Source organism: Sminthopsis crassicaudata, chromosome 1, assembly GCF_048593235.1.
Source record: "Sminthopsis crassicaudata isolate SCR6 chromosome 1, ASM4859323v1, whole genome shotgun sequence".
Taxonomy (NCBI): domain Eukaryota; kingdom Metazoa; phylum Chordata; class Mammalia; order Dasyuromorphia; family Dasyuridae; genus Sminthopsis; species Sminthopsis crassicaudata.
The window spans coordinates 300,034,917-300,060,878 of record NC_133617.1 but is presented as its reverse complement, the minus strand read 5'-3'; the positions used below and the strand labels follow the sequence as shown (position 1 = coordinate 300,060,878).

At 32.5% G+C, this 25,962-nt stretch overlaps 1 protein-coding gene across 1 annotated transcript in view; it reads right to left on the bottom strand.

The window, feature by feature from the left end:
• Nucleotides 1–9,872: 9,872 nt before the first annotated feature.
• The window catches only part of VPS4B (vacuolar protein sorting 4 homolog B), a 31,543-nt gene continuing 15,453 nt past the window's right edge, over nt 9,873–25,962 (bottom strand). Inside the window, exons 7-11 of the mRNA XM_074279026.1 lie at nt 20,582–20,730; nt 19,461–19,542; nt 16,792–17,011; nt 12,949–13,089; nt 9,873–11,548 (exon numbers count right to left, since the gene is read on the bottom strand). Of these exons, the coding sequence (XP_074135127.1) occupies nt 11,447–11,548; nt 12,949–13,089; nt 16,792–17,011; nt 19,461–19,542; nt 20,582–20,730 (694 nt within the window). The 3' untranslated portion in view covers nt 9,873–11,446. The remainder of the gene's footprint in view (nt 11,549–12,948; nt 13,090–16,791; nt 17,012–19,460; nt 19,543–20,581; nt 20,731–25,962) is intronic.

Below are 25,962 nucleotides of genomic sequence, written 5' to 3'. Positions count from 1 at the left end.
TTTTAATATCAGCTGAAGCATAAATTTTACTTCAGATCTTTATTTTTTTAATTTATCTGTGTTTCTTTTAAAAATACATATCTTGTTTAACAACATATTGTCCTGTTTTGATTTTTGATCTATTCTACTATCCGTTTCTAGTTATGAGTGAGTTTATTCCATTCACATTCAAAGTTATAATCATTGTGTATTTCCCTCCAGCTTATTCTTTTTCACTGTTTATCTTTCTCTGTCTTTGCTCTATGTCTCTTCTGAAGTCTAATTTACTTCTGACCACTGCCTCTCTAATCCATACAGCCTTCTAAGATTCGTTTTTTTCCCCTATCACCTTGCTTTCTTATTTCTTTGTAAGGTAAAAAAATTCTATATCCTACAAGATGTATATGCTATTCCTTCTTTAACTGAGTTCTGATGAGCAAGTTCTTGCACTATTTGTCTTCACACCATCTTCCCCTCCACTCTAACAGTTCTTCCATTTATACCTCATTTGTATGAGATAATTTGCTCCATTTTACCTCTCCCTACTCAATTTTATTTTTAAAATCTTATTGAATATTTTATTTCTCCCTCCCAAATTACATGTAAAAACAATGTTAACACTTTTTTCTTCAAATTTTGAATTTGAATTCCAAATTCTCTCCCTCCATTCATTTCCTTGCCCCATCCCCTGTTTTGAGAAACCAAGCAATTTGGCATAGGGTATATATATGTGTAGTCAGGTAAAACACATTTCAATGTAAATCATTCTATGAAAAAAAAAAAAAAGAAGAAAGAAAGAAAGATCAAAGAAACCTTTGACCATTTATAAATTGAGGAATGGCTCTTATTTGTATCAATTTGACTCACTTTTCTATGTTTGAGAAATAAAGTCTTTATCATAGAAACTCATATGAAAAATTTCCTTCCACAGTAATGATGACCAACTATGTATTTCTTTTCATTCTCCCTCCCCATTTATCCTACTCTCTCTCCTTTTACCCTGTCCATTTTCCAGTGTTTTGTTTCTGACTTTTACCTCCCCCAAACTGCCCTCCCTTTTATCAGTTCTCCTCATTCTGTTCACTTATCCCCTTTTCTTCCTATTTTTCTGAATGGTAAAATAGATTTTCACACCCAACTGAGTGTGTATAATATTATTTTTTGAGTCAATTCTGATCAAAGTAAGATTTATGTGCTTCCTTCCCCTTTCTTCTCATTTCCCTTTCATTGTAAAATCTCTTTCAGGCTTCTTTTAGGCATTTATCTTGCTATTAGTGATTTTGAGCATTCTTTCATGTAGTTATGAATATTTTTAAATTCTTTGGAAAATTATTTGTCAACATTCTTTCATTGCTTATCTGTGACAGAATGCCTATTTTGATATAAAGATTTTTTTTTTAATTTAGAATGTATCAAGGAATGTAGTATAATGTATTGATCTAAGCCTAATTTCCATCAAACTGCTTTCCAGTTTTCCCTTAAGTTTTTATCAGTATAAGGGAGTTTTCCCTAGGTAATTTACAATTCGATGATTTTATTGATTTGTTTCCATTTCTGATTCTCTATTGTCTAGTCTGTTCCAATGATTTATTTCTGTTTTTAAACTTGCACCAGAAGGTTTTGATGACTGCTGCTTTATGATATAGTTTAAGGTTTGGTAGTGCTATTTCCCCTTCATATCTATTTATTTTTGTCATCTTCCCTCAATTGTCTAGATCTTTAGTTTATCTAAATTAATTATTATTTTATTATGTTTCATAAAAATATCTCCTTGGAAATTTGATGGCATAATATTAAAAGTGTAAACTATTTTGGTAGTCATTCATTATATTGATATACCTAGTCAAAGGCACTGAATATTTCTCTAGCTATGTAAGTTCTTAATTTCTTCCCTTGTGATTGAATCTATACAAGTCATTGTGTGCTTTGGTGGGTTGACCTCTAGTTTATGCATTTTGTAGTTATTTGAGATGAGTTATTATTACTTCTTCTGTTTTGTTATTATATAGAAATGCTATTGATTTTTGCAAATTTTGTAGCCTACAACTTTGTTAAAGCTATTAACGGTCCCAATTAGTATATTTGTTGATTCTCTATTTACCCCCCCAAGTATAACATTTGCAAATATGTATAGTTTATCTTTTCACCTATCTTGAAACCTTTGATTATTATTATTATTATTTTGCTTTGCTATTGCTAGCATTTCAAGTATTATATAAAATAATAGAGGGGAAAAGGACATTCTTACCTCACTTCCCATATTTTTTGGGAAAGTTTCTAGTGCATCCACATTGCATGATATTTGGTTTTTAGATAGATGGTTTTGAATAATATTTTTAAATTCCCCTATGCCCACACTTTTTTTTTTAAATAAAGAATGAGTATTGTACTTTTTTCAAAGGCTTTTTCTTTTTTTAATATTTTATTTTTCCCAGTTTAAATGTAAAACAATTTTTAACATTTGTTTTTTTTAAACTTTGAGTTCCAGATTTTTTCCCTTTCTCTCCCCCCCCCACCGCCCATTGAGAAGGCACATGTGAAATAAAACATTTCCATAAAAGTCATGTTTCAAAAGAACCCCCTCCCAAAACAAAAATCCTCAATAAAAAAAGAAAGAAAGAAAGAAAGAAAGAAAAAAGTGTGTTTCAATCTGTTTCAGACACAATCACTTCTTTCTTTGGATATGGCTAGTATTTTTCATTATAAGTTCTTCAAAGTACTCTTGGATCATTGTATTGCTGAAAATAGCAAAGTCATTCACAGATGAATCATCCCACAGCACTGCTATCACTTTGTATAGAGTACATTTCATTTTGCATGGACTCACGGAGGATTTTCCATGTTTTTCTGAGATCATCCTGCTAATTTCTTATAGAAAAATAGTATTTAATCATATTCAGATACCACAATTTATTCATCCATTCTCCAATTGATGGGCATCCCCTCAATTTCCAATTCTTTGTCCTGAGAAAAGAAGTACCAAAAACACTTTTGCAGATGTAGGTTTTTTCTCTCTCTGTTTCTTTCTTTTGCTTTTTCTTTTTCTTTCTTTCTCTCTCTCTCTCTTTCTCTCTTTCATCTTTTTTGGGATACATGCTTAGGATTGATATTGTTTAGAACTAAGGGTATGCATGATTTTATAGCCTTTTGAGGATAGTGCATATTTTTTGATCATTTTTCAATTGGGAAATGACTAATTTCTTTTTTATAAATTTGACTGTTTCCTATATATTTGAGAAATGAGACCTGTTAAAGTATTTTTCTGTATCTATTGAGGTGATCATGTAGTTTGATTTTTTAAAAAATTATGTTGATCGTTTCCTTAATATTGAAACAGCCTTCAACCCCTGGTATAAATTTCTCTTGGTTGTAATGAATGATTTCTTGGAGAAATTATTGTAATCTGACAGGATTTTATTAAAAATTTTTGAGTCAATATTCATTAATGATATTGGCCTATAGTTTTCCCTCTGTGTTTTCTCGTTCCATGATTTAGGTATTTGGACTATCTCATAAAAGAATTCTGCTAAGGTATTTTTCTCAATTTGACAACAATTTGTGGAATGTGGATATTAATTATTCACTTAAGTTTTGATAGAATTCCCCTGTGAATTTATCAGGAACACAAGTTTTTTCTTTTGTGGTTCATTTACAGCTAGATTTCTTTCCTTTTCTGAGACTTTTTTTTTTTAATCTCTAGTCTTCTGACAGTTTGAGTATTTTATATTTTAAAGGCTTTCTTTTGTGTTTTCAGTTTTGTGAATTGTAATATGTTCTAATTTTTCATTTAGTTCTTTCATTTTTTATGATCTTATATTGTTCATTTGTTGTGTTCATTTGATTATCTATTCTCTCATTTAATCAGATTAGATAAGTTTATCAATTTTATTATTTTAAAGAAATCACATTTTAGCTTTATTGCTTCTCCCCAATTAAGAGTCCAATCCCCCCCAATTTATCTATTTCCTCTATAATTTTTGTTATCTTATCTTTTGTGCTTATTTTAGGTTTATTTGTTTTCCGCTTTATTAAAGTACATTTGTTGGACTGAGGACACTTTAGCAGTATCCCAGAAATTTTGGTATGTTGTTTCATCATTATAATTTTCTTATACAGTTACTGTTTTTACAATTTGACCTCTGATTCATTCATTATTTCAGATTTAATCGCTGTCTCCATTTGAGGGTTTTTTTGTTTTGTTTTGGACTCAGAATCAGTTACCGTTTTTGTTGCATTGTGGTTTGTAAAGGACATGTTACATCTTTTTGCCTTTTTACATTACTATGTGTTCTAACAGTTTATTGTCAGTTCCATCTGGCCATATATATCTGATATATATATGTGTGTGTGTGTGTGTGTGTGTGTGTGTGTGTGTGTGTGTGTGTGTGTGTGTGTGTGTGTGTGTGTGTATTCTTTTGCCATTCCATTTAGAGGATGCTGTCTCTCCACTTGTTTTGTCTTTTTTTTTTTTTTTTGTGGACTCAGAATCAATTAGTTTTGTTGCATTATGGTTTGTAAAGGATGTATTACATCTTTTTGTCTTTTTACATTACTATATGCATTCTAATAGTTAATTTTTGTCAAACTTCCATATGGTGTTGAAATATATGTAGGTATATATTCTTTTGCCATTCCATTTAGAGAATTCCGTCTCTACACTTGTTTCCAACAATTTATTGGACTATTGTAATATTGAATGAGGAATATTGAACTTTCCTGTCAGTATTGTTACTGTCTATATCTTCATGAAGTTTAGTTACTTCCTTTATTAATTTGAATACTAGGCCATTTAAAACATATACACTTCTTACTGATATCAATTTGTCTATGATTCCTTTCATAATATAGTTCCCTAGTTTAACCCAGTTTATTTCTTGAATGCTTGTTTTTACTTTATTATATAGCATAATTGTAATTATGTAGCATGATTTTTTTATTTACTTGATTCATAGTAAAATTTTTCATTCCTAGTTTTTATTGTTGTAAGTTTTGTGTCTTTGTTATATATGTGTTTCTTGAAAGTAGTATAGAATTTTGTTATCTTTTCTAATCTATCACTTTCTCATTTTATTGGATAATTTAATCCATTCACTTTAAAATTATGAATTAAATTTATATTAGATTTTTATTTTCCTTCACTTATCTCTAATAAGTTTTTAAATGATTTTCTGCTCCTCCTGCTGTAAATTCAGTAGTTTCTTACTTTACTTTTTTTTTCTGACAGTTTTTATTAAAATTGGCTCTCTTCCTCTGAACTCCTGCTCCCTTCATTTTGTTTTGGGGTTTTATCAGTTCTTTTTCTTTCTGGCATTCATCTGATTATAGAATTCTTCCCCATCTTGTTCTTCCCTTAGCCAATTGGATTCTTTCTTCTCTTCCCATAAAACTAACCCTATTCATTAGTTTAAAAAAAAATTTTTTTTTTTTTTTGGACACCTTTTCCCCAGAAAGCATTTCTCCCATTCTTTTCATTCTCTATCTTTTCTGTCTACTCTAGATCCTTATTCTCCATATCTATGGTCTCTATAATTAGCTGGTCTTTTCCTCTGTATTTTTTTATGCAATCACAATTTTTGAAGTGTTAATTCTAGATTCTCCATTCTAGGCAGTTTCTGCCCACTGCTTACCCCACTTTCCCATTGTTCCTCACTCCCAGAGTAATGCCAATTATTACAAGTGCCAAAGAGGGGGCAGCTAGGTGGCGCAGTGGATAGAGCACCAGCCCTGAATTCAGGAGGACCCGAGTTCAAATCTGGTCTCAGACACTTAACACTTCCTAGCTGTGTGACCCTGGGCAAGTCACTTAACCTCAGCCTCAGAAAAACAAAACAAAACAAAAAAACAACAACAAAAAAAAACCCCACAAGTGCCAAAGAGAAATGCCTCATGATAACTCCCCACTTCCTCACATCACTGAATATGCTATCCACCACTAATAAGTTTCTCCTGGTTGCTTTTCCCCTCTTTACTAACTGACTTCAAAATCTTCTCTGTGGTTCCAGGTCCTTTCATTCTAGGTGGTAGTTTCTCTCAGGAGTTCTAACCTCCCTTGTCTCAAGGGAAGAAAAGTGGACTTTTCAAGCACACTACAGCTCACCCTGTGCAAAGTTCTCATCTCCCTTTGTAGAATATATCTTCATCAGTAGGAGCTTTTATCAGTGGAACTCCTTCCTATCACAAAGCAAGGCCTCCTTCCTTTCTCATCCTTTGAAGCCTTCCTCCCCTTTATCATTCACTCCCCTGAAGGCTCTACTCTAACTGAGATCACAGTGGGTTTTCTTGTTGATATCCTGTTTTTAGCTGAACACAAGATACATTCTTTTCTATGCCTCTGCTCCCTTTCTTCCTTTTCATGTACCCTCCTATTTTGTATTGTAATTCCACAAAAATCCTTGATTTACCTGCAAGCAGGATGCCTCCAGACTCTTCCTAATGCTCCAGGTCCATCTCTTCACTGATCTCCACTACTCTTCTGCCTTCACTCGTCACCTTATGTACATGTACACCAAAGACTTTTACTGGTCTCTCTGCTGTCCCTGTTGCTGTCTTGATTGTTGCATTTATTCACTTATCCTGCACTTCTGTTGCTTGAGGTGTTCAGAAAATATTCTCTTCAATTCTGACTTTCTAACAATGTTTCGAATATCTTTGTTGAATTTCCTTTTTTTTCCATTCATGGATAAAAATCAGATTTGCAAAGGTAGGTCATCCTGGGCCATATCTTGAGTCCAATGCTTTTTAGAACACTGTTCCATTCCCTTCAGCATTTTCTGGTGGGTGAAGAACAGTGACGCTATCTCAATTTCCTTTTTTCTTGAAAAAAAACTTGTTTTCTGAAATGAATTATTAAATCTAACCACCATATGTCCTGGAATTTACAGCACCTATTAAATCTATTAATACTGAATTTTCTGCGTTTAGAATTTCTGGGTAGTTCTCATTTTCTTTCTTGTACTGTGATGTCCACTCTTGGACTATGTTTTTCATTTTATGTTTTTTGGGAGACCTATGATTTTTAGGTTATGTCAATCATTCTGTCTTCAAGATCAGTATCTTTTGCAGGTGTAATGAGTTTATTTTGTTTTGGTTAGCTTTTTACATTTCTTTTAGGTTGTCCTTTACTTCTGTTGTTCTTTCATTTCTTTGATAAGATTTGCCATTGCAAATCCATTTTTTTTTTTTTTCTATTTTGCTATGCAGGCCATAAATTCTGCTCTCATTTCTTCTGAACCATTTGAGGTTCCATATTTTCCTCAAATTCCATGGAGTACTTTGCTGATTTGTAGTTTATTTAGAGAGCCTGAGTTTGATCTAGATACTTCATTATCCTTCTGTTGTCTTTTCCCTGTTGATTTATCTGCTTATGTTCAAGGACTTTTGAGACTTTTTCTTCCTGAAATCTTAAGTTAATTTGTCTCTTTAGCCCCTTATTTTTTTACTCTAATTTCCTTTTCTTCCTGTAACAGAAAATTCTTTGGACACTAGATCTCAAGATGTCTCTTTCCACATTGGGCAATTCATGGTTCAGTGGCCTGTTTCTGTCCCAAGTGACACTGCTGAACCAAAATGGCCCCAGCTGATTGCTGAGCACATTCTTTCAGGGTCAGTGAAGCATTGCACAGAATGATCCCTGCTCTTCTGTCCCCAATCTTCAGTGTCCTAGCAAGCTGGCACCAGCAATTCAGAGCAGCCACTGGTACTCCAAGAAGGTTTGCTGACACACTGGCTGTTGTGACCCTTACAGGCTCAGGCTTTTGTCGTTGTCACTGTTCAACATTGGTTGTCTCAGAGCAAATTTTTGTAGAAGGGAGTGTGCAGCCTGGAGTGGAGGGCTGGTTCTGTGTCAGGTCTTTGGTTCTTCTAGTACAGCCTTGTTGCTACTACCATGGGAGTTAGGAAAAGGATATTGAGTTCAGGATATGTGAGCAACAATTTGTGATTTGTTTGCTTTAAAAACAAAACCAAACCAAATCTTTTATATTCTGGGCATCCTAGGACATAGAGACAGCTTAGGTGCTTTACCTTTGGTGCATAATTTGTTTTAGAGAGTTTTGAGAGGTCATGGGAATTAAAGAAAACATCTAGTCCTCCATCATTACTCCAATGAGTACATGTAACTTCTTGACACATGCTTGCCTCTGTAAAAGCCCATATTCTAGCTTTCTTCTGGTTGCTTTAGTCCTTCTCCTCTAACCCTAAGAATTTCTATGCCCACGGAAAATAACAAAAACCATGCCCAAGGCAGACAAGAATGTTAAGGCATCCAAAGCTTTGGGGGATAAAAGCAGACACAACCAAATGATTAAGGGAAAACAAAAACTCAAACTACTGATTGAAAATTTCCCCTCCTCCCCCAATTCAAGTAATTTGGTAGTTTCCTATTTAATCTTGTGGCTACTTGTAAAGGGCTGAAACTCTGAATAGGTGCACTAGAATCAGACAACCAGGCACTTAAGGCTAATTACCAATTGGACAATACTCTATTAGCATGTTTGGAAAAATGGCCCTTCTCACTACTCTGGGCTGACTCTATCTTTTGGTGTATACAGATAATCATAGGAGAGATTAGGGGGTGGAGTAAGACAAGTCAGAGTCACTTTGGAAGAGGACCTGGAGAAGGGAGGTCTGTGGAGAGCGTGTGGCAGTTTTGTTGATCCCCTTCATTTCTCCTCCTAATGACCAAGGACTTTTGCTTATCCTGACTCTGGCTAATTCTGAGGCCTCCAGGGAGCTAACCCGGACTTCACAGTTGTTGAGTCTGATTCCTTGGGAATTTATTTGGGGTTTCCTTGGCAAGGATACTGGAGTGTTTGCCATTTCTTTCTCTTGCTCATTTTAGATAGGAAACTGAGGCAAACAGAATTAAGTGACTTGCCCAGGATCACTGTTAGTCCTTGAGGTCAGATAGGAATTAAAAGAAGAATCTTTCTGACTTCAGGCTTAGCACTCTCTTCTCTGCAATACTTAGCTGCCCAAGCATTTTAGTTAAGTGGAAGTGGGCTTTCTTTACAATTATCATTTAAGAAGTCTAATTACGGAGGGCTAGGGTGAAGTGACATCCTTAAAGAAAATAAATTACTTTGAGAACTCTGGAATGAAAACCGATTCCTCCTTTCTTTTATGGAGAAGGTAAGTGAGGCCTTTCAAGAGGCCTATCTCACTTATCTAAGGTCATAAAGAATGGATCATTGAAAGTAGTTAAATGGAAACTAGATCTCAGGTCCAAAGACGATTTAGACGTGGAAAGGACCTTGGCAACCTCTTTATTTACTCCCTCCATTTTACAGAGGTGGAAAAAGGCTGAGATTGTGTTAGAGCATAAATTCTAAACCAAGTCCATCTGACTACTGTCCAATATAGCATATTACTGAAATATGGCTTTTCCCTGTGTTTTGTGCAAATTCCACCCTATAAGGTATTCATTTAGTTTGTCCATGAAGTCACATTTCCTTTTAAAATTTTGTCATGGAAACGTGATTATGGAGGTTTGGTCTATCATATTTGCTGGTCTATTTTTCCAAAATAGTCATGACACTAATATGATTTTAGGATAATTGTTAGAATCATAAATCTTTATAATGAAGCAGGTGCAGGCTTGGAAGTAAGGCCCTTAGAAGTCCAATAGTAAGTCCAACACTTATTTTTGTCAGTACACTTACATAGTATCAATTTTGGTACTGCTATTCACTCATGTCCAAAACAAATTATCACAAATTCTAATTACAGTAAAAATTTTCTGTTAACTATGTAATTGTAGTAATATGCCATAGTTTGAGACTGTGAACATTAAAAGTTTGTATCTTAAGCACAATTGCCCCTCTTCCCCCATCCCAGTTTTAGGCTATCTGCTAAGACAACTCCCAATCACAGTACAAAAGCAACAATTTAAAACATTTTTAAAAATTGTTTATATCTACATCACTTTAATGAATAATTTTTTATAGAATTCCTTATTGTAAAGGATTTGGGTTCATTTTCTTGGAAGCTCCAAAATAGACTAAGAATACAGCTGATAATGTATCATATGACTTCATGTAAGAACAGCATATTTCATCAAATCTAGGATTTCTAAAAACCACACAAAAATCTGTACATAACAGAAAAACCCAAAAGACAACCATAATGCATATTTTGAAATGTGCAAATATTTAAGTTGTTCTAAAGCATTTCTAAGGTAGAGTTTTGTAATAATTATGGAATGTAATGCATTCTAGATAATTCAAACTTTTTAAAAAAATCACAGCCAAAGAAAAAGAAACTTTGAAGGCACACGCAATGCTGATGCTAGTGTTTTATCTTATGGTCTTTAAAATCCATACTTCAATGGTTATTATAAATAACCAAATGTTACTTTTATATTTAACAATCTGATAACATCAGCCCAGTTCCAAAACTTTGATAAAGTATCATACTGATATGTATAAAATGGGGAGCATGGCTAGGGCAGATTACTCACAAACCTAAGTGACCAGAGTTCTACCACTCTAATCACTGGAAAGAAAATTATACACACACGTATATATAATTTTTATATGTGCATATACATATACAAATACAACACACACATATCGAGGCAGTGTGTATGTGTATTTATGGATGTCATCACTCACAGATATGAAAGACTGACCATTCTATTACTTTAAAACTTTCCATAACAGTATTTTATGACATGGAATACCAAAATTACAAATGTATTGAAAATCTGTTTTGGTCAATTCTTGCTATAAAAAAGGACACTGAGATAGAGAAGTTTCTTCTCCAGGGTAAGATGATGTCAAGTCTGTTAAGTTTTCCAAGATTGCACAGTGAAAGGTTCCTATCAACTAGTAAAGTTAAAAACAAAAGCTTACTGCTTTTTTAAGGCAATATTTAAATAAACATGGAGAAAAAAACCAGTACAAAACCCGTCAGTGTTCAATATGAGTACTGGTCATCACATAATTAAAAATCTTCTAAACCTGATTACAGTGTTCCTCGCTTTTTACAGAGATCTCTCTTTCCACAAAATTTTAATTTTTTAAAGTAATTTTTGTAGGAAAATCAATTGACTTAGATAACAAAAATGATGTTTAAGAAGATCTCTTCTCCAAAGCACATGCCACAATTCATTTATCTTCAAGTCTATGTGAAAGTATTTTATGGCAGGTATAGAAAAAAATGTAATATTCACCATTGCTTTTTCATGTAAGAGCTATTTACCACTCAGTACGCCACTAATTTCCCCATACACCATATCTTACTTCTTTTTGTTTCTGTTAAACAGGAGATAATACAAATTGGAAGAAAAAGAACATAAAGCTAAAGGAACTTTCAAAAGAGATCTTCATTCTCTTGTGGAGAAGGAATTAAAAAAAAAAAAAAAAAAACATTTTTGAAAGTCCACAGATATTTAAATGCCATTCCCAAAGAGGCAAGAATGCCTATAAAAGAAAAAAGTATGGTCAATTTTTTCCTGTTTGTCTTTGGATTAGCCTTCTTGACCAAAATCTTCCGTAAACTTCTTTAATTTCAGCAAGTCATGCTCATTTACAGTTGGCTTTGTGCTAGCTAATGACCGTAACATATCAGGCTGTTGAGAGAAAAAAAAAGGGGAAAAAAAATTTAAGATGAGCTATATAAGATGAACCACAGGCATTTTTGTTAACCAAGTAATTTACTAAAAATTTAGGAGTCAAAATTTTAATTTACTCAATAATGTTATATACTTGAATGAAAAAACCGATATACTCAAAGGATCACTTTTTTTTATGCACGTTTCTTTGAGAAGAAAATATCAAATAAGAAAACATTACATTAAAAAAAAAATCTCCTAGGATATTATCTGCAGTCATAACTTTATATTCTTGACAAATCTCCTGCACATCTAAAGTCTATAAAATTAAGAACTCAAGTTCAAAATGGATATAATAGAATACTGTTTTATAAGATGATTAGTAGGTAGGCTGATTTCAGAAAAGCCTAGAAAGACTTAACATGAACTCATATTGAGTGAAGGGAACGAAAGTAGGAAAACATTGTACATGTAATAACAAGACTATGGATTGTTGAACTATGATAGATTTAGCTCTTTTCAGAGATACAGTGATCTAAGACATTTGCAATATATATGGGATAGAAAATACCATTCTCATCCAGAGAGAGAAATAGGGAGATTTAATGTGGTTTGAAGCATTCACATTTTATTTGGGCTTTTTTTTTTTCTCTTGTGGTTTTCCCCTTTTGTTCTGATTTTTCTTTCACAACATAACTAATATGAGAATATGTTTAAGATGATTGTACATGTATAAACATTTGCTATCTGGGGGGCAAGTAAGAGAGGGAACTCAAAATCTTATAAAAATTAATGCTGAAACTATCTTTACATGTAATTGAAAAAATAAAATGTGGCTGAAATTTAAAAAAAAAACAACAACAAACAATTCTTATTCCAATTCAGATTTCTTCTAATGCTTTATCCAAACATATACATATGGAAGTAGATGTATATCTCCATAAACATATGAATGAACTATCATGTGTAGATTATATTCAGAATATTAATTCATAATTAGAGTTTTACTTAAATTAAGAATGATATATATGACTTTTGTTAATTTAATAATTATTCCTTATTTTATCAATCACAGGATGATCACAGGATCAAAGATTTAGAGTTGGAAGACACTTTAGATGTCATCTATCTAAATTCTAACTCTCCTTTATTTAATAGATGAGCAAACAGAATCTTAGTAATATAAAGTGCCTTGGTTAATATAGATATCCTCAATCAGTATAATTAGTAGTTATAGCAGGATGTAAAAGCAGCTATCTTTCTGACTCCCAGTCCTGTACTGTTATATTTTGTTACTGCTAATTCTGAAATGTTACTTGCAAATTACTTAAAACACTTCCCAAATTTATGAATATAAATGACCAAACTTAAAAAAAAAAAAAAAAAAAAAAAAAAAAAGACAAAATAAAAATTCAAACCATGGAAACAGCTGGCTCCAAAAGTTTATCTCCAGAGACATCCATCCATGTCATTTCAATAGCACCAGGATCACCCGGAGAGCATGGAGTAAGTAAATCTTCTACTATGACATTAGGATTAGTGGGTGAAGGACCTCTAACCTTAAAAAAGATAACAATAAATTTAGTGAAATGAGAAATAAATGAAATTTCAGATTATAGCTACAAATATGTTAAGAAAATGAAGAAAATCTTTTGTCTGTGAAAAATAAGTAAAAATATGAACTATTTGCCTTCTATAATTTTTTTTTTTTTTTTGGCATCAATAGATTCTGGGTTCATTGATGCCACTCTCCTTCAACAGTACAGATGACAACACATCTACCCTTCTCATCCTCAGTGATTCTTGTCCAAGTTACCTGGTACATCCTTCACAAAAGCCCCATAAAAAAAAATAATTCTTCCCCTGGGCCCTTTAGCATTGAGAGAATCAGGTTAACACTCAGAATGTTCACTTGTTACTTTCTCATGACTAGGTGATTTCCTTTTCTGATCATACATTTCCTGAATGGGACTTTTTTCACACCACTTTTTGCAAACAAGTCATCAATGGTAATTTGCCACAATCTATTCATATCCACCATAAGTTTCTTTAGTGTTATTTAGACTGTCCACTACTATAAAAAACGATATTGCTTTGGTACATAAACTGTCTCATATACTCTGGGTCATAACCCCATAGGGCATGGGTAGGGAAGCTTTTTTTCTGCCAAGTACCATTTGGATATTTATAATATCATTCACAGGACTTTTAGAACTCAAGCAAGGAGAGGTTGCTATACATAGCTTTCAGCTCACTAATGTCTATAGTTGCCTTAGCAAGTTATTATTATGATATTATGATTTATTGTCAGTGTTTGATTTGCATACCTAATTTTGTATACATAGAGTATACCCATGATCACGTAAAAAATTCTCAGGTAAAAGAGGCTCAAAGTGGAAAAAGTTAAAGAAGCCCTGCTTACATAAAAAGAGTATAAATTCTCCTCTGGATTTGCTCCATTACAAATTCTGACCAGGATCAAGTTGGTATTACATCCTACTAGTTCCAACACTAATGTGGAGGTCAGGTTCAAGGCAAGGGTAGCATTGAACTTGAAATTACATTGAATCATAAGACTTAGGGCTAAAAGAAGTCTATAAAAGATCATCTTATTCACCATTTTTCTTTTAATAGGTGAGAAAAGTGAGACCCAGAGAGGGCAAGTAGTTTTCCCAAAGTCAGGCATTTTAAGGGAGCAGTCAGCATCAAATATAAAGTGAAAGCACAGAGGAAAACCTTGATAACCCATAAAGCCCCAGAATTGTCTATTGCCAGCACAGGCAAAGTCCAATCCTACTATATAGCTCATGTGCCCAAACAGTTCTTGAGTTTTGGTCTTATTTAAAATAAAAAGGCTAAACGAAAAACTAGCAACAGTTTTAATCCTACACTATCAGTTTAAAAGGATTTAAAAATAACTGATAATTCAAACTAGAAACACTTTATACTTTTTGCACTTCATTTATAAAAATAAGATTTTACTAAGCTTTAACTTAGAAAAATCTATTAGTGTAAATTATAATTACAAACATTGTAATTATTTAAAAAGTAATTTCAGAGAATGAAAATAATTTTAGAAATATATAATCATTTAAAAAAATTCCTAGTTAAAACTATCAAAAATGATCTTAAATAAAGTATAGATTTGACCATACCATGTCCCCTACTCAATAAATTCCAATGGTTCACTCTCATCTCTAGGACCAAATATCCTGTGTTTGACTTTCAAAATGCTTCATAATTTGGTTCCTCCATTTCCTACTTCTTTCCTATCTTTCTTATACCTCACACATTTTTCCACATACTCTACCATCTAATGACATTGGCCTCACAGGTTGTTCCTTAAACGACACCCTCTATTACTAGTTGTTCCTAAAGCCTGGAATGCTCTTCTTCCTCATTTTCATTTCCCGACTTCCCTTTGCTCCCAGCTAAAAATCTCCCTGTCTACAGACAGCTTTTCCCGGTCCCCTCTACTTCTTCTATGTTTTTTATCTTCTATACAGCTTGTTTGTACATATTTTTTTGCATGTTGTTTCCCCATTAAACCATGAGCTCTTTGAGTGCAGACTATCTTTAATCTTTCTTTCTCCAAGCATTTAGCACAGTGCCTGGCACATGGTAGATAGTCTAGCAACAAATGTTTACTGACCATTGGAAAACTTATTTTCTAAGAGTGTGAAAATTACTTGCATTAACGAAATTGCAGTTTAATCCAAAATGGGGGGAAAAAACCAGCTCAGGGAAAAGTTCACAACACTATCATATAAAAGTGACACACAGATGCCAATCTATGAAATAAGTTGAAACCATGTCAGCATAAAATAAATAGGAGTATACCTGCCAAGAGAAACCCAGAAACTATATGAAATATATAATTATAAAATACTTTTTATACAAACAAAACTAGATTTAAATAATTGGAGAAATATTAATTGTTCATGGGTGGGCCAAAACAATATAATAAAAATGATAATTCTGTATAACTTTATTTATTCAATGCCATTCCAATTAAATTATCAAAAATTATTTTGAGGTTAGAAAAAATAATAGCAAAAAATGGGGCAAGAATATTAAGAGAATTAATGGGAAAAAATGTAAAGAAAGGAGGTTTAACAGTACCAAATTGTAAAGTATATTATAAGGCAATAATTACCAAAACTACCTGATACTGGCTAACAAAACCGAATAGTAAAGCAGTGTAATAAGATAGATATGCATAGTCAATGACTATAATAACTTTGTGTTCCAAAAATCTAAAGATTTATCCTTTGGGGATAATTTATTATCTGGAAAAAATTGTTGGAAAAACTGGAAAACAGCCTGGAAGAAATGCTGCATAGATCAATATTTTATACCATTTACCAAGATAAGGTAAAAATGGATACATGATCTAGATATAAAGAGAGAGAAGTAAATTATAAGAATAAACAAGAGACAGAGAACAGAAAGATACAAAATGGCTAATTTTGACTACAGGAAATTAAAGTTTTTGTAAAATAAAACCCATGTAGCCAATATTAGAAGGAAATCAGAAAAATGGGGAAAAATTTTCGATAGATTTTACATGAGATAAAGGTCTCATATCAAAAATACATAAAGATCTTTTGTCAAGTTTATGTAATAAATCATTCTCCAATTGATAAATGGTCAAAGGATATGAATAGGCAGTCAAAGTTATATATAGTTATGAAAAAAAATGCTCCAAGTCATTACTGATTAAAGAAATGCAGAATAAGACGTCTTTGAGATGCAATCTCATACTTATCAAATTAGCTAAAATGATAGAAGAGGAAAATGACTAATGTTGGAGGGGACAAATTGGACACCAATACATTGTTGGTAGAACTGCAACTAAGTCCAATCATTTTGGAAAGCAATCTGAAATTATCCAAGAAATTATAAAACTTTATGCCTTTGACTTCAGCAATATGACTACTAAGTCTAATTAAATAGAAAAAAAAAAAAAAAAAAAGAAAAACAACCAACAGATTCTAAAACAGTTACAGTAGTTCTCTTTATGGTGGCAAAAAACTGTAAAGTGAGAGGATGCCCATCAATTGGGAAATGGCTGAATAAACTGTGGTATGATTGTGATGGTATATTATTGTGAGAAATGTTAAGTAGGTTGATTTTAGAAAAAAATCTCTACTCATTTAGAAAAATTGGAACTTAAAATGCAACATTAAGAAAAAAGAAGGAAAAAATGAGAAAAACAACAATAACATTATATAATATTTAGAGTGTCCTAATTGACTTACTCTTTTGAAATGAGTAGCTGACTGAACTTTCCTCACAGGTTGCATCAGTGCATCTCGTACAATGATACTGATGTCAGCTCCTGAATAGCCATCTGTCTTTTTCCCCAGTTCTCGGAAGTCTGCTTCTGATAGGCTATTGTGTGTAGTCCCCAAATGTAATTTAAACATTGCTGTCCTGGCATGATCTTCAGGTAAAGGAATATAAATACGTTTCTCAAATCTGGAAAACATGAAAAGGAATATAAAATATATTTATTTACAAAACAGGAATAAAAAGCTAAGCAGGTGATAATCTTAATTACATATACAAGGTTTGCCTAAATAAACTTTTAAATATGCTGAATCTGGTAATTAGGTCTTTTATTGGAATCTTTTGTTTTTCTTTCCAGAATATGTCAATGAAACAATCTTTAAAAAGGATATTAATCATCTGATGACTAAAAAGTCCTGTTTTCACCATGATGTGTCATAAAACAGTTTACCTTTTCTCCTTTGAATTATAATCACATATATATAATTTATATGAATTATAAATATATATGTAATATATATTATAATTATATATAACTCCCTCCTTAGCCACCTACATATCAACAAAGTCATACTACATATCAAAAGAGCAAAGTCAAACTACCATTCAAAATAGTAAAAACAAATTCCAAATCTGAGCAGATAGATATGAACTAATATTAAGTGAAGTGAGCACAACCAAGAGAACATTGTACACAGTAACACAAGATTGTGTGATGGACTTGGCTCTTTCCAACAATTCCAATATGCTTGTGATGGAAAGAGCCATCCACATCCAAAGACAATTATGAGAATAAATGTGGATTAAGCATAGTATTTTTCACCAGTTTTTCATTGTGGTTTGTTTGGTTTTTTTTTTCTTTCTCATTTCCTATTCGTGCCCCCCCCCATCTGATTTTTCTTGTGCAGCATGACAAATATGGAAATATTTTTTTTTGACTGAGCACTGAACTTTATTTTTAAAAAAAATTTTTCTGTAAATTTATTTTTTATACATATTTCTTTATGAATCATGTTGAAAGAGAAAAATCAGAGCAAAAGGGAAAAAACAGGGGAGAGATTAAAAAACAAAAACAAAAACAAAACAAAAAAAAAAAAACAGAAAAAAGAAGTGAACATAGCATGTATTGGTTTACAGTCAATCTCCTAAGTTCTTTTTCTGATTGCAGAAGGTATTTTCTGTCCAAAGTCTATAGGGATTGCTCTGGATCACTGAATCACTAAGAACTGAGTCTTTCACAGTTGATTATCACATAAGCAGCTGTTATTGCATAAAATGAATTCCTGGTTCTTCTTGTTTCATTCAGCATAAGTTCATGTAAGTCTTTCTAGGCCTTTCTAAAATCAGTTTGTTCATCATCATTTTTTATAGAATAATATTCCATTATCTTCATATACCACAACTTGTTCAGCCACTCTCTAATAGATGGGCATCCACTCAATTTCCAATTCTTTGCTACCACATAAAGAGCTCTACAAACATTTTTGTACATGTGGGTCCTTTTCTGTCCTTTATAATTTCCTTAGGAAACAGACTCAGTAATGGCACTACTGGGCCAAAGGATATGCAGTTTGATAGCCCTTTGGACATAGTTCCAGATTGCTCTCCAGAATAGTTGGATCATTTCACAACTCCATCAACAATGTATTAGTGCTTCAGTTTTCCCACATTCCCTCCATCATTTATCATTATCTTTTCTGGTCATCTTAGCCAATTTTAGAGGTGTGAGGTGGTTCCTCAGTTATTTTAATTTGCATTTCTTTCTCATCATCTGAAAACTGTCTGTGGAAATATGTTTAGAAGAACTGAACATGTTTAGTCTATACTGGATTGTTTATTGTCTTGGAGAGGAGAAGAGGGAGAAAAATCTGGAACACAAAATTTTGCAAAGGTGAATGTTGAAAACTATCTTTGCACATATTTAGAAAAATAAAATCCTATTTAAAAAAAAAATTGTGAAGTTCAAAATCATTCCACTAAAATTAAATGAACATTGAAAATTAAATTGTGCTTTTCAAATATACTTTATATTTATCTATATTTGCCGGGTTTCCTGCTTAATGAATGAGATGAATGGAAAGAAACTGTAAATCTACATTGGACAATGGAATAAAAAGGCAGAAATATTATCAAGTTAAAGAGAAAGTGACATATATTTTCCTCCCAAACCTTTAAACTCATGGTCCAATTTAAAAGATAAAGAAACAACTTTTTTTTTTCCAATTTGGAAACTAACAAGGTTGCCTCCTATTGTTCTTATAAAAAATATAAGAAAAGACAATTCTAGAAAAGCACATGACAAAAACCAAAATGACAATTTAGGTGAATTTGTAAAGCTATTATGATATGTGTGACTGGTCAGTCAGTTAACAAACATGTACTACATACTACATGTCAGACACTGTGTTAAGCACTAGAGATTCAAAGAAAGGCAAAAACACTTCAAATAAACAATAATTAATTTTAATACTAGTAATACATTAAGAAATGAAAATTTCCAATAAATGAAAACTCAAGTGAGCATGCAAGAACTATAGCCCTTCAATACATATTAATTTAATATTCAGTTTCTCATTACAAAGAAAGGGATATTATTATATAGTGGCTGCATCTTTAGTGAAAAGTAGGATTACAGTACCTTCGCCTGATAGCAGAATCCAGAACCCAGGGTATATTTGTAGCTCCCAGTACCAAAATTCCATCATTATCCACACCAACCCCTGCACCAAAATAAAGACTACATTCAATAACTTCTTATTTTGCTATTCCCCTAAATCATACCTCTATGTAAGCAAATGTTATGCTGAGAAAACAGTACTGTGTAGATGATTTATATGGCTATTATATGTCAACTTTCTTTTCCATACTGCTATTCTCTGATTAGTTTAATTGCTGAAATGAATTTATTTTTCTTCTAGTAAATTTATTTATTTTTAATACACATTACTTTATGAATCATATTGGGAGACAAAAATCGTAACAAAAGGGAAAAACCATGGGAGAGATTAAAAAAAAAAAAGAAGGGAACATAGCATGTGTTGATTTACATTCAGTCTTCTTTTTCTGATTGCAGAAGGTATTTTCTGTCCAAAGTCTATTGGGATTGCTTTGGGTCACTGAATCACTAAGAACTGAATCTTTCACAGTTAATCATCACATAAGCAGCTGTTATTGTGTACAATGAATTTTTGGTTCTGCTTGTTTCGTTTAGCATCAGTTCATATAAATCTTTCCAGGCTTTTCTAAAATCAACTTGTTCATCATTTTTTTATAGAACAATAATATTCCATTATCTTCATATACCACAACCTGTTTAGCCATTCCCCAATGGATGGGCATCTACTCATTTTCCAACTCTTTGCTACCATAAAAAGAGCCACTACAAACATTATTGCACATGTGGGTCCCTTTCTGTCCTTTATAATTTTCTTGGGATACAGACCCAGTAATGGTACAAAGTAATGGGTCAAAGAGTATATGGATCTTTATAACCTTTTGGGCATAGTTCCAGATTGCTTTTCAGAATGGCTGGATCATTAATGAAATTATTTTTAATAGAACATGCCATTACTAAAATGGTAGTGCAAATAGTCCTTAACTTAAATCTTTCAGTAAGCTATGGGCAATTTAACATTTATAACATATATTTATAATAAAATACATACATATTTTGAAAGATCTCATCTTTTACTATACTCACAGTATATCACAAACCAATTAATAATCTTACTACTGCATTATTTAGATGAGTAATCCTACCTTGCATTTGAACTAGGAATTCTGTTTTAATTCGCCGGGCAGCTTCACTTTCATTTTCACTTCTAGAGCCACACAAAGAATCGATTTCATCAATGAAGATGATGGAAGGCTTGTTTTCTCGGGCAAGCTGAAATAAATTCTTAACTAGCCTGAAAATAAACAAATATTTTCAATTCAATTTTATAATGTTAATGGCAATAATATTAAAAAACATATAATAATGGGAAATGGAACTCTTTATTTTAAAGAGAAATTATTTTTAGTTTACAACCCTTTTTCAAGAAAAGAAACAAGAAAATATCCCCATTACTTTACTGCTTTGAATTGCTAATCAAAAATGAAGTACTTATTCCCTCATATCTAACTTTGTTTTTTAAGGTGAGGGTAGATGGGTCTTGAAATGCAAGTTCACTGGACATAGGGAATTTGAGGGGGCAAACTTCCTTCCAACAATGTAGACTAGCAATTCATATCTAATTCATAGTCTTAGAAAGTTGCCTAGGGCACTAAGATGCTAAATGACTTGTTCCAAATTAGCTAAGATGTGCCAGAAACAAGACTTGAATCCATGACAAATCCACTGTACCATGCTGCCTCACTGACTTTAATTCATTCAACATGAATTTATAAATGCCTCTGTGCCAGGCACTACTGATACAAAAGACAAAAATGAAACAGTACCTGACCTCAAAATAGTTGTAGGCCTTATATAAATACTAATCACAAAACTTTCATTTTTTTCTCTTTTTTTTCTCTCTGGATTATGGTATAAAGAGTAAAATTAAATTTTTACAAAACTGATTAAAGAGTAATATTTTGAATAAATAAGATCTGCTAGTTAATCTGAACCAATGCTATAGTAGGTATATGCTGGTATAGTAGGTATTATGCAAACAAAGTTGATATATTAGAAAAACACTAGATTTTCTGTTTATTTTATACAAAGTTAAGTAAGTCTTAATACTTGTGGTTAAGGGTAAAGTGCAACAAAGAATTCTTAACAGCTTGCCTTTTAAAGAAAAAAAAAAAAAGATTACCTCAATTCTCACAATGATCATAGCATCTTCACACATAGAGAAACTGAAACCCAAAGAAATTAAATGATGCACCCCAAGTCCCAGACATCTCAGAGCTGATATATGAAACCAGGACTTCTGATTCCAAGTTAAGTATTCTATTTGAGAGATGATCAATAATAAAATAAGGGGACAAAAACAATCTTTGGTGGTGCTACACTATTTAGAAAAATCCTAATCTCTACAATTCTCCACATCCCCTAAGAACTTTGAAATACATGTTAAAGATCTTCATGATTTTGAAGAATCTTCTTCTTCTTCTTCTTCTTCTTTTTTTTTTTTTTTGAGGCAATTGGGGTTAAGTGACTTGCCCAGAGTCATATAGCTAGGAAGTGTTAAGTGTCTGAGGCCAAATTTGAACTCAGGTTCTCCTGACTTTAGGCTAGTGCTCTATCCACTACACCAAATAGCTGCCCCCAAGAATATTTCTCTTTATGAAATCTGCTGACCCTTAAAAGACTTGTCTGTTCATCATTTGTTGTAGAACAATATTCCAGGACATTCATATACTATAATTTATTCAGCCATTCTCCAACTGATGAGCACCCACTCAGTTTCCAGTTTCTTGCCACTTCAAAAAGAGCGGCCACAAACATTTTTGCATATGTGGGTCCCTTTCCCTCCCCTTTAAGATTTTTTTTGGGATATAAATCCAGTAGAAACACTGCTGGGTAAAAGGGTATAAATAGTTCCAAATTGATCTACAGAATGGTTGGATCAGTTCACAACTCCACCAACAATGCATCAGTGTCCCAGTTTTCCCACATCCCCTTCAATATTTATCATTATCTTTTCCTGCCATCTTATTCAATCTGAGAAGTATGAAGTAGTACTTCAGAGTTATCTTAATTTGCTTTCTCTAATCAAAAGTGATTTAGACATTTTTTCATATGACTAAGATGGTTTTAATTTCTTTATCTGAAAATTATCTGTTTACATCCTTTGACCACTTAATAATTGGGGAATGACCTGTATTCTTATCAATTTAACTCAGTTCTCCCTAAGTTTTAGAAATGTGGTTTTTAATCAGTTCTTCTGTCATTTTCTAAGAAGATATGTGCTATAAGTTATAACTACTTTAAAACATTTTACATGAGAAAAATAATATGTAAATGAATGTATACCTATGTCAAAGCATTATTGTCATTTTTCCAACTCTTTTTGGAAGTGTTATCTGAACCATCCATAAGTTAACAGGAGAAATCAATCTAACTATTACTTCATTATGGTACCTTGGTATTGCCTCCTCAAATTGCATTATCAGCCTGATTGCTCATCTTTATTCTCCACACTTGGGTATAAATAACTTCTATTTGTTTTCAGATATCAAACACACCCCCAAAGACAAAGCTTTTGCCACCACTCAATGTACCATGGATTCTGAAGAAAATTCCAAAAGGAGTTTGAAAAAAATTTTGATTCATAGTACCATTTTTAGATTAAATATATACTTTCCTGAAATGAATACTATGGTGAAGAAAATACTTGTTTAATCTATGTATAAGTTCTGGCATGTTTGTTAAATGATTGAATCTAGTTATACTTTGCATTTTAAAACCTAAAATAAGCCAGGGTAATTTGTTAATACATCTTTGTTGATATTTTTTCATCTCATCTAACTTTTTCTCAATATATTCCTTCCTCAGTTAACCATCTCTTAAGTGTACAATGAAAGAAAGAAAAAAAGTTAAGCAGAACTCACACACCTGCCAAGTCTGACAGTATATGAAATGTTTCTTGACTTCTACAAAGATGGGACTATTTTCATCTACATTTTTAATAACAGAGATGGGGATGATGGCTAAATTTCACCTAAGCTTCAAAAAGCTCCCTAAAGACAAAATTAAACTAATTATCTGCAAATAGAAGTTAATCTGTTTTTATGGCAGGCTAAAGTGCAACTCGAGTTCTCATTTATTATTTTTTTCTTTCATTTATTACAAATTTCTTTTAAAACTATAAGAACATATTGTTTACAAATGTTATAAAATCATCTTGGGCAAAATCTAAAATCTCTATGCCAAAGGCCTGTTTTTCTTTTTTCTTTCTTTTTTGTAAACAAGAGGAATCAGGACCTAGGGAAATGGAAGGAGAGGAATAGCCTTTTTTCTTATGCCAATTTAGTAATCTACTTGGACATAACAAAGAAAAGGCTTTTAAATTACAGTATTTTAGCATGCAGACATACATATACTCACAGAAAAAAATATAAACCATCTTACTTTACACAAATATTTTCTCAGAAAATTTTGTGTAAATCAGATTACATTTCATCATTGGTTTATATAGTAATAACAAGACATTTTATTGTTCACTTTGATTGAATTTTTGAGTTGATAGTAGTTTTAAGTTTAATCTAATGTTATGTTTTTGTATTGTAATGCTTCTAATAAGCTGCACAGGATTTGTAAAAAATGCTGAGCAGATTATCTTGTAAAGAATTAGCCTCTACTTTCCACTTTCTTTTTATGTTTCTCTCTAATATATTTGTATTCTCCATAGTGTCTGGCACACAGCAAATATTTACTTGATGCCTTGACTAAGCAAATCTAATCTCACTTTCACACTTAGTACCTCAAGCTATTCAGCAGCCCCAGCCTCTCCATTAGCAAGGACTACAAATGTCTACTCATCATAGATAGCAAAATGTTCTGCTCTTACAAAAAGTCACATCAACTTTCCATAGCATTCCCAATGGCATTCATTTAGCTATTTGAAAAAAAAAGTTTGGGTGCCCCTTCTGTGCACAGAGGCAGAGTGCTGTCTGTGGTGGACAGAAAGCCAATGTCAAGTAAGGAAGGCACAGGTTCAAGTTCCACCTAGAATACACACTGGCTGCACGATCTTGGGCAAGTCAACAAACTTAGTGTGAGAAGATACTAACACTAAAAACTGCACAGAAGTTGCCAACTTGAATTGGATGAAGGATGTTCCTCACCAAAGAGATGAGGAAATGAATGAGATCACCATTTCAGGCCCTATTCCAAAGTCTACATGCAGGGACTATCTACAGGTTTGGAGAAGCAAAAGGTAAAATAGCAAAAGAACAGAAAGCAACATTTCTTTAAAAAAACAAAAACAAAAACAAAACAAAAAACCAGGCAGGGGAAGGGAGCTTTCTTGTAGATGGCCTAAGTTTCTACATGTATTAAACTGAAGAAAAAAGCTTCACATTTTCCACACAGCTTCTTTCTGTTCTATCTTATGGAACATTAAAAATTTGTGGATAGGGGCAGCTAGGTGGCACAGTGGATAGAGCACCAGCCTTGAATTCAGGAGGACCCGAGTTTAAATCTGGTCTCAGACACTTAACACTTCCTAGCTGTGTGACCCTGGGCAAGTCACTTAACCCCAGCCTGGGGGGAAGGGGGGAATTTGTGGAGATAGAGAAATAACTAACAGCACTAAAAGAAAGGGCCTATTATAGTAAGTACTACTAGGAGTAACAAATGCTATAACTTCTAATAAATCTTACAACCTATAAATATGGTTTAACTTGAACTTTATAGATTTTTACATAGTAAGTTTGGTCTTAAACTATCCAGGAATATCTTTCTAGGTATTAAAACAGAATCAATTGAAATTTCATAATTCTCTAGTTAAATGAGTTAAATAAAAGTGGAAACCCACAGTAATAAGCAGGTATCAGGTCTCTAAATCTATTGCTTAAGATCACAACTCAAAGTAGCCAAATTCCATTTATGCAGATGGGGGAATAAAATCTTCTAACAATTAGTAATACGTAACATTGGAATGGGCTATCTCAGGAGATACTAATTTCCCCATTACTAAAGATCTTAAAGCATGAAGCATGAAATAAAAAAACTTTCTTTTCAGGTATAAAAAGAAAATGTCTTTCTTTCAAATTTCAACTTCTCAAAAGCCCTCTAACTATGGATCTTAAATAACTTCTGAAGTCCTCTCTAACTGTGAGATTCTGTGATATACATGGCATAGGTGAACTGCTAATTCAAAAAAATTAGAATAGAATATCTTTAATATTAAAAACCATAATTTAATCTAAGATTCAGATTAAAGATATTCAGAAGGCACTTGAGGACATATACTAGTGCCTCAAAAATATCCTCAAATACTTATAACAGAATACTGTTTTTGCAATAGTAAAAGGAGCTATATTATACTATTTGGCTTGAGTAGATTTGGATTCATGAACTCATAATTGATTAAATGACCTCACCTTTAAATAGTTTATTAATTAATCATTTCAGCAGAGTACTCAGGTATCCTTGGCCCTGTGCTATTTGACATTTTTATCAATGATTTGAACAAAGATAATAACAAGCT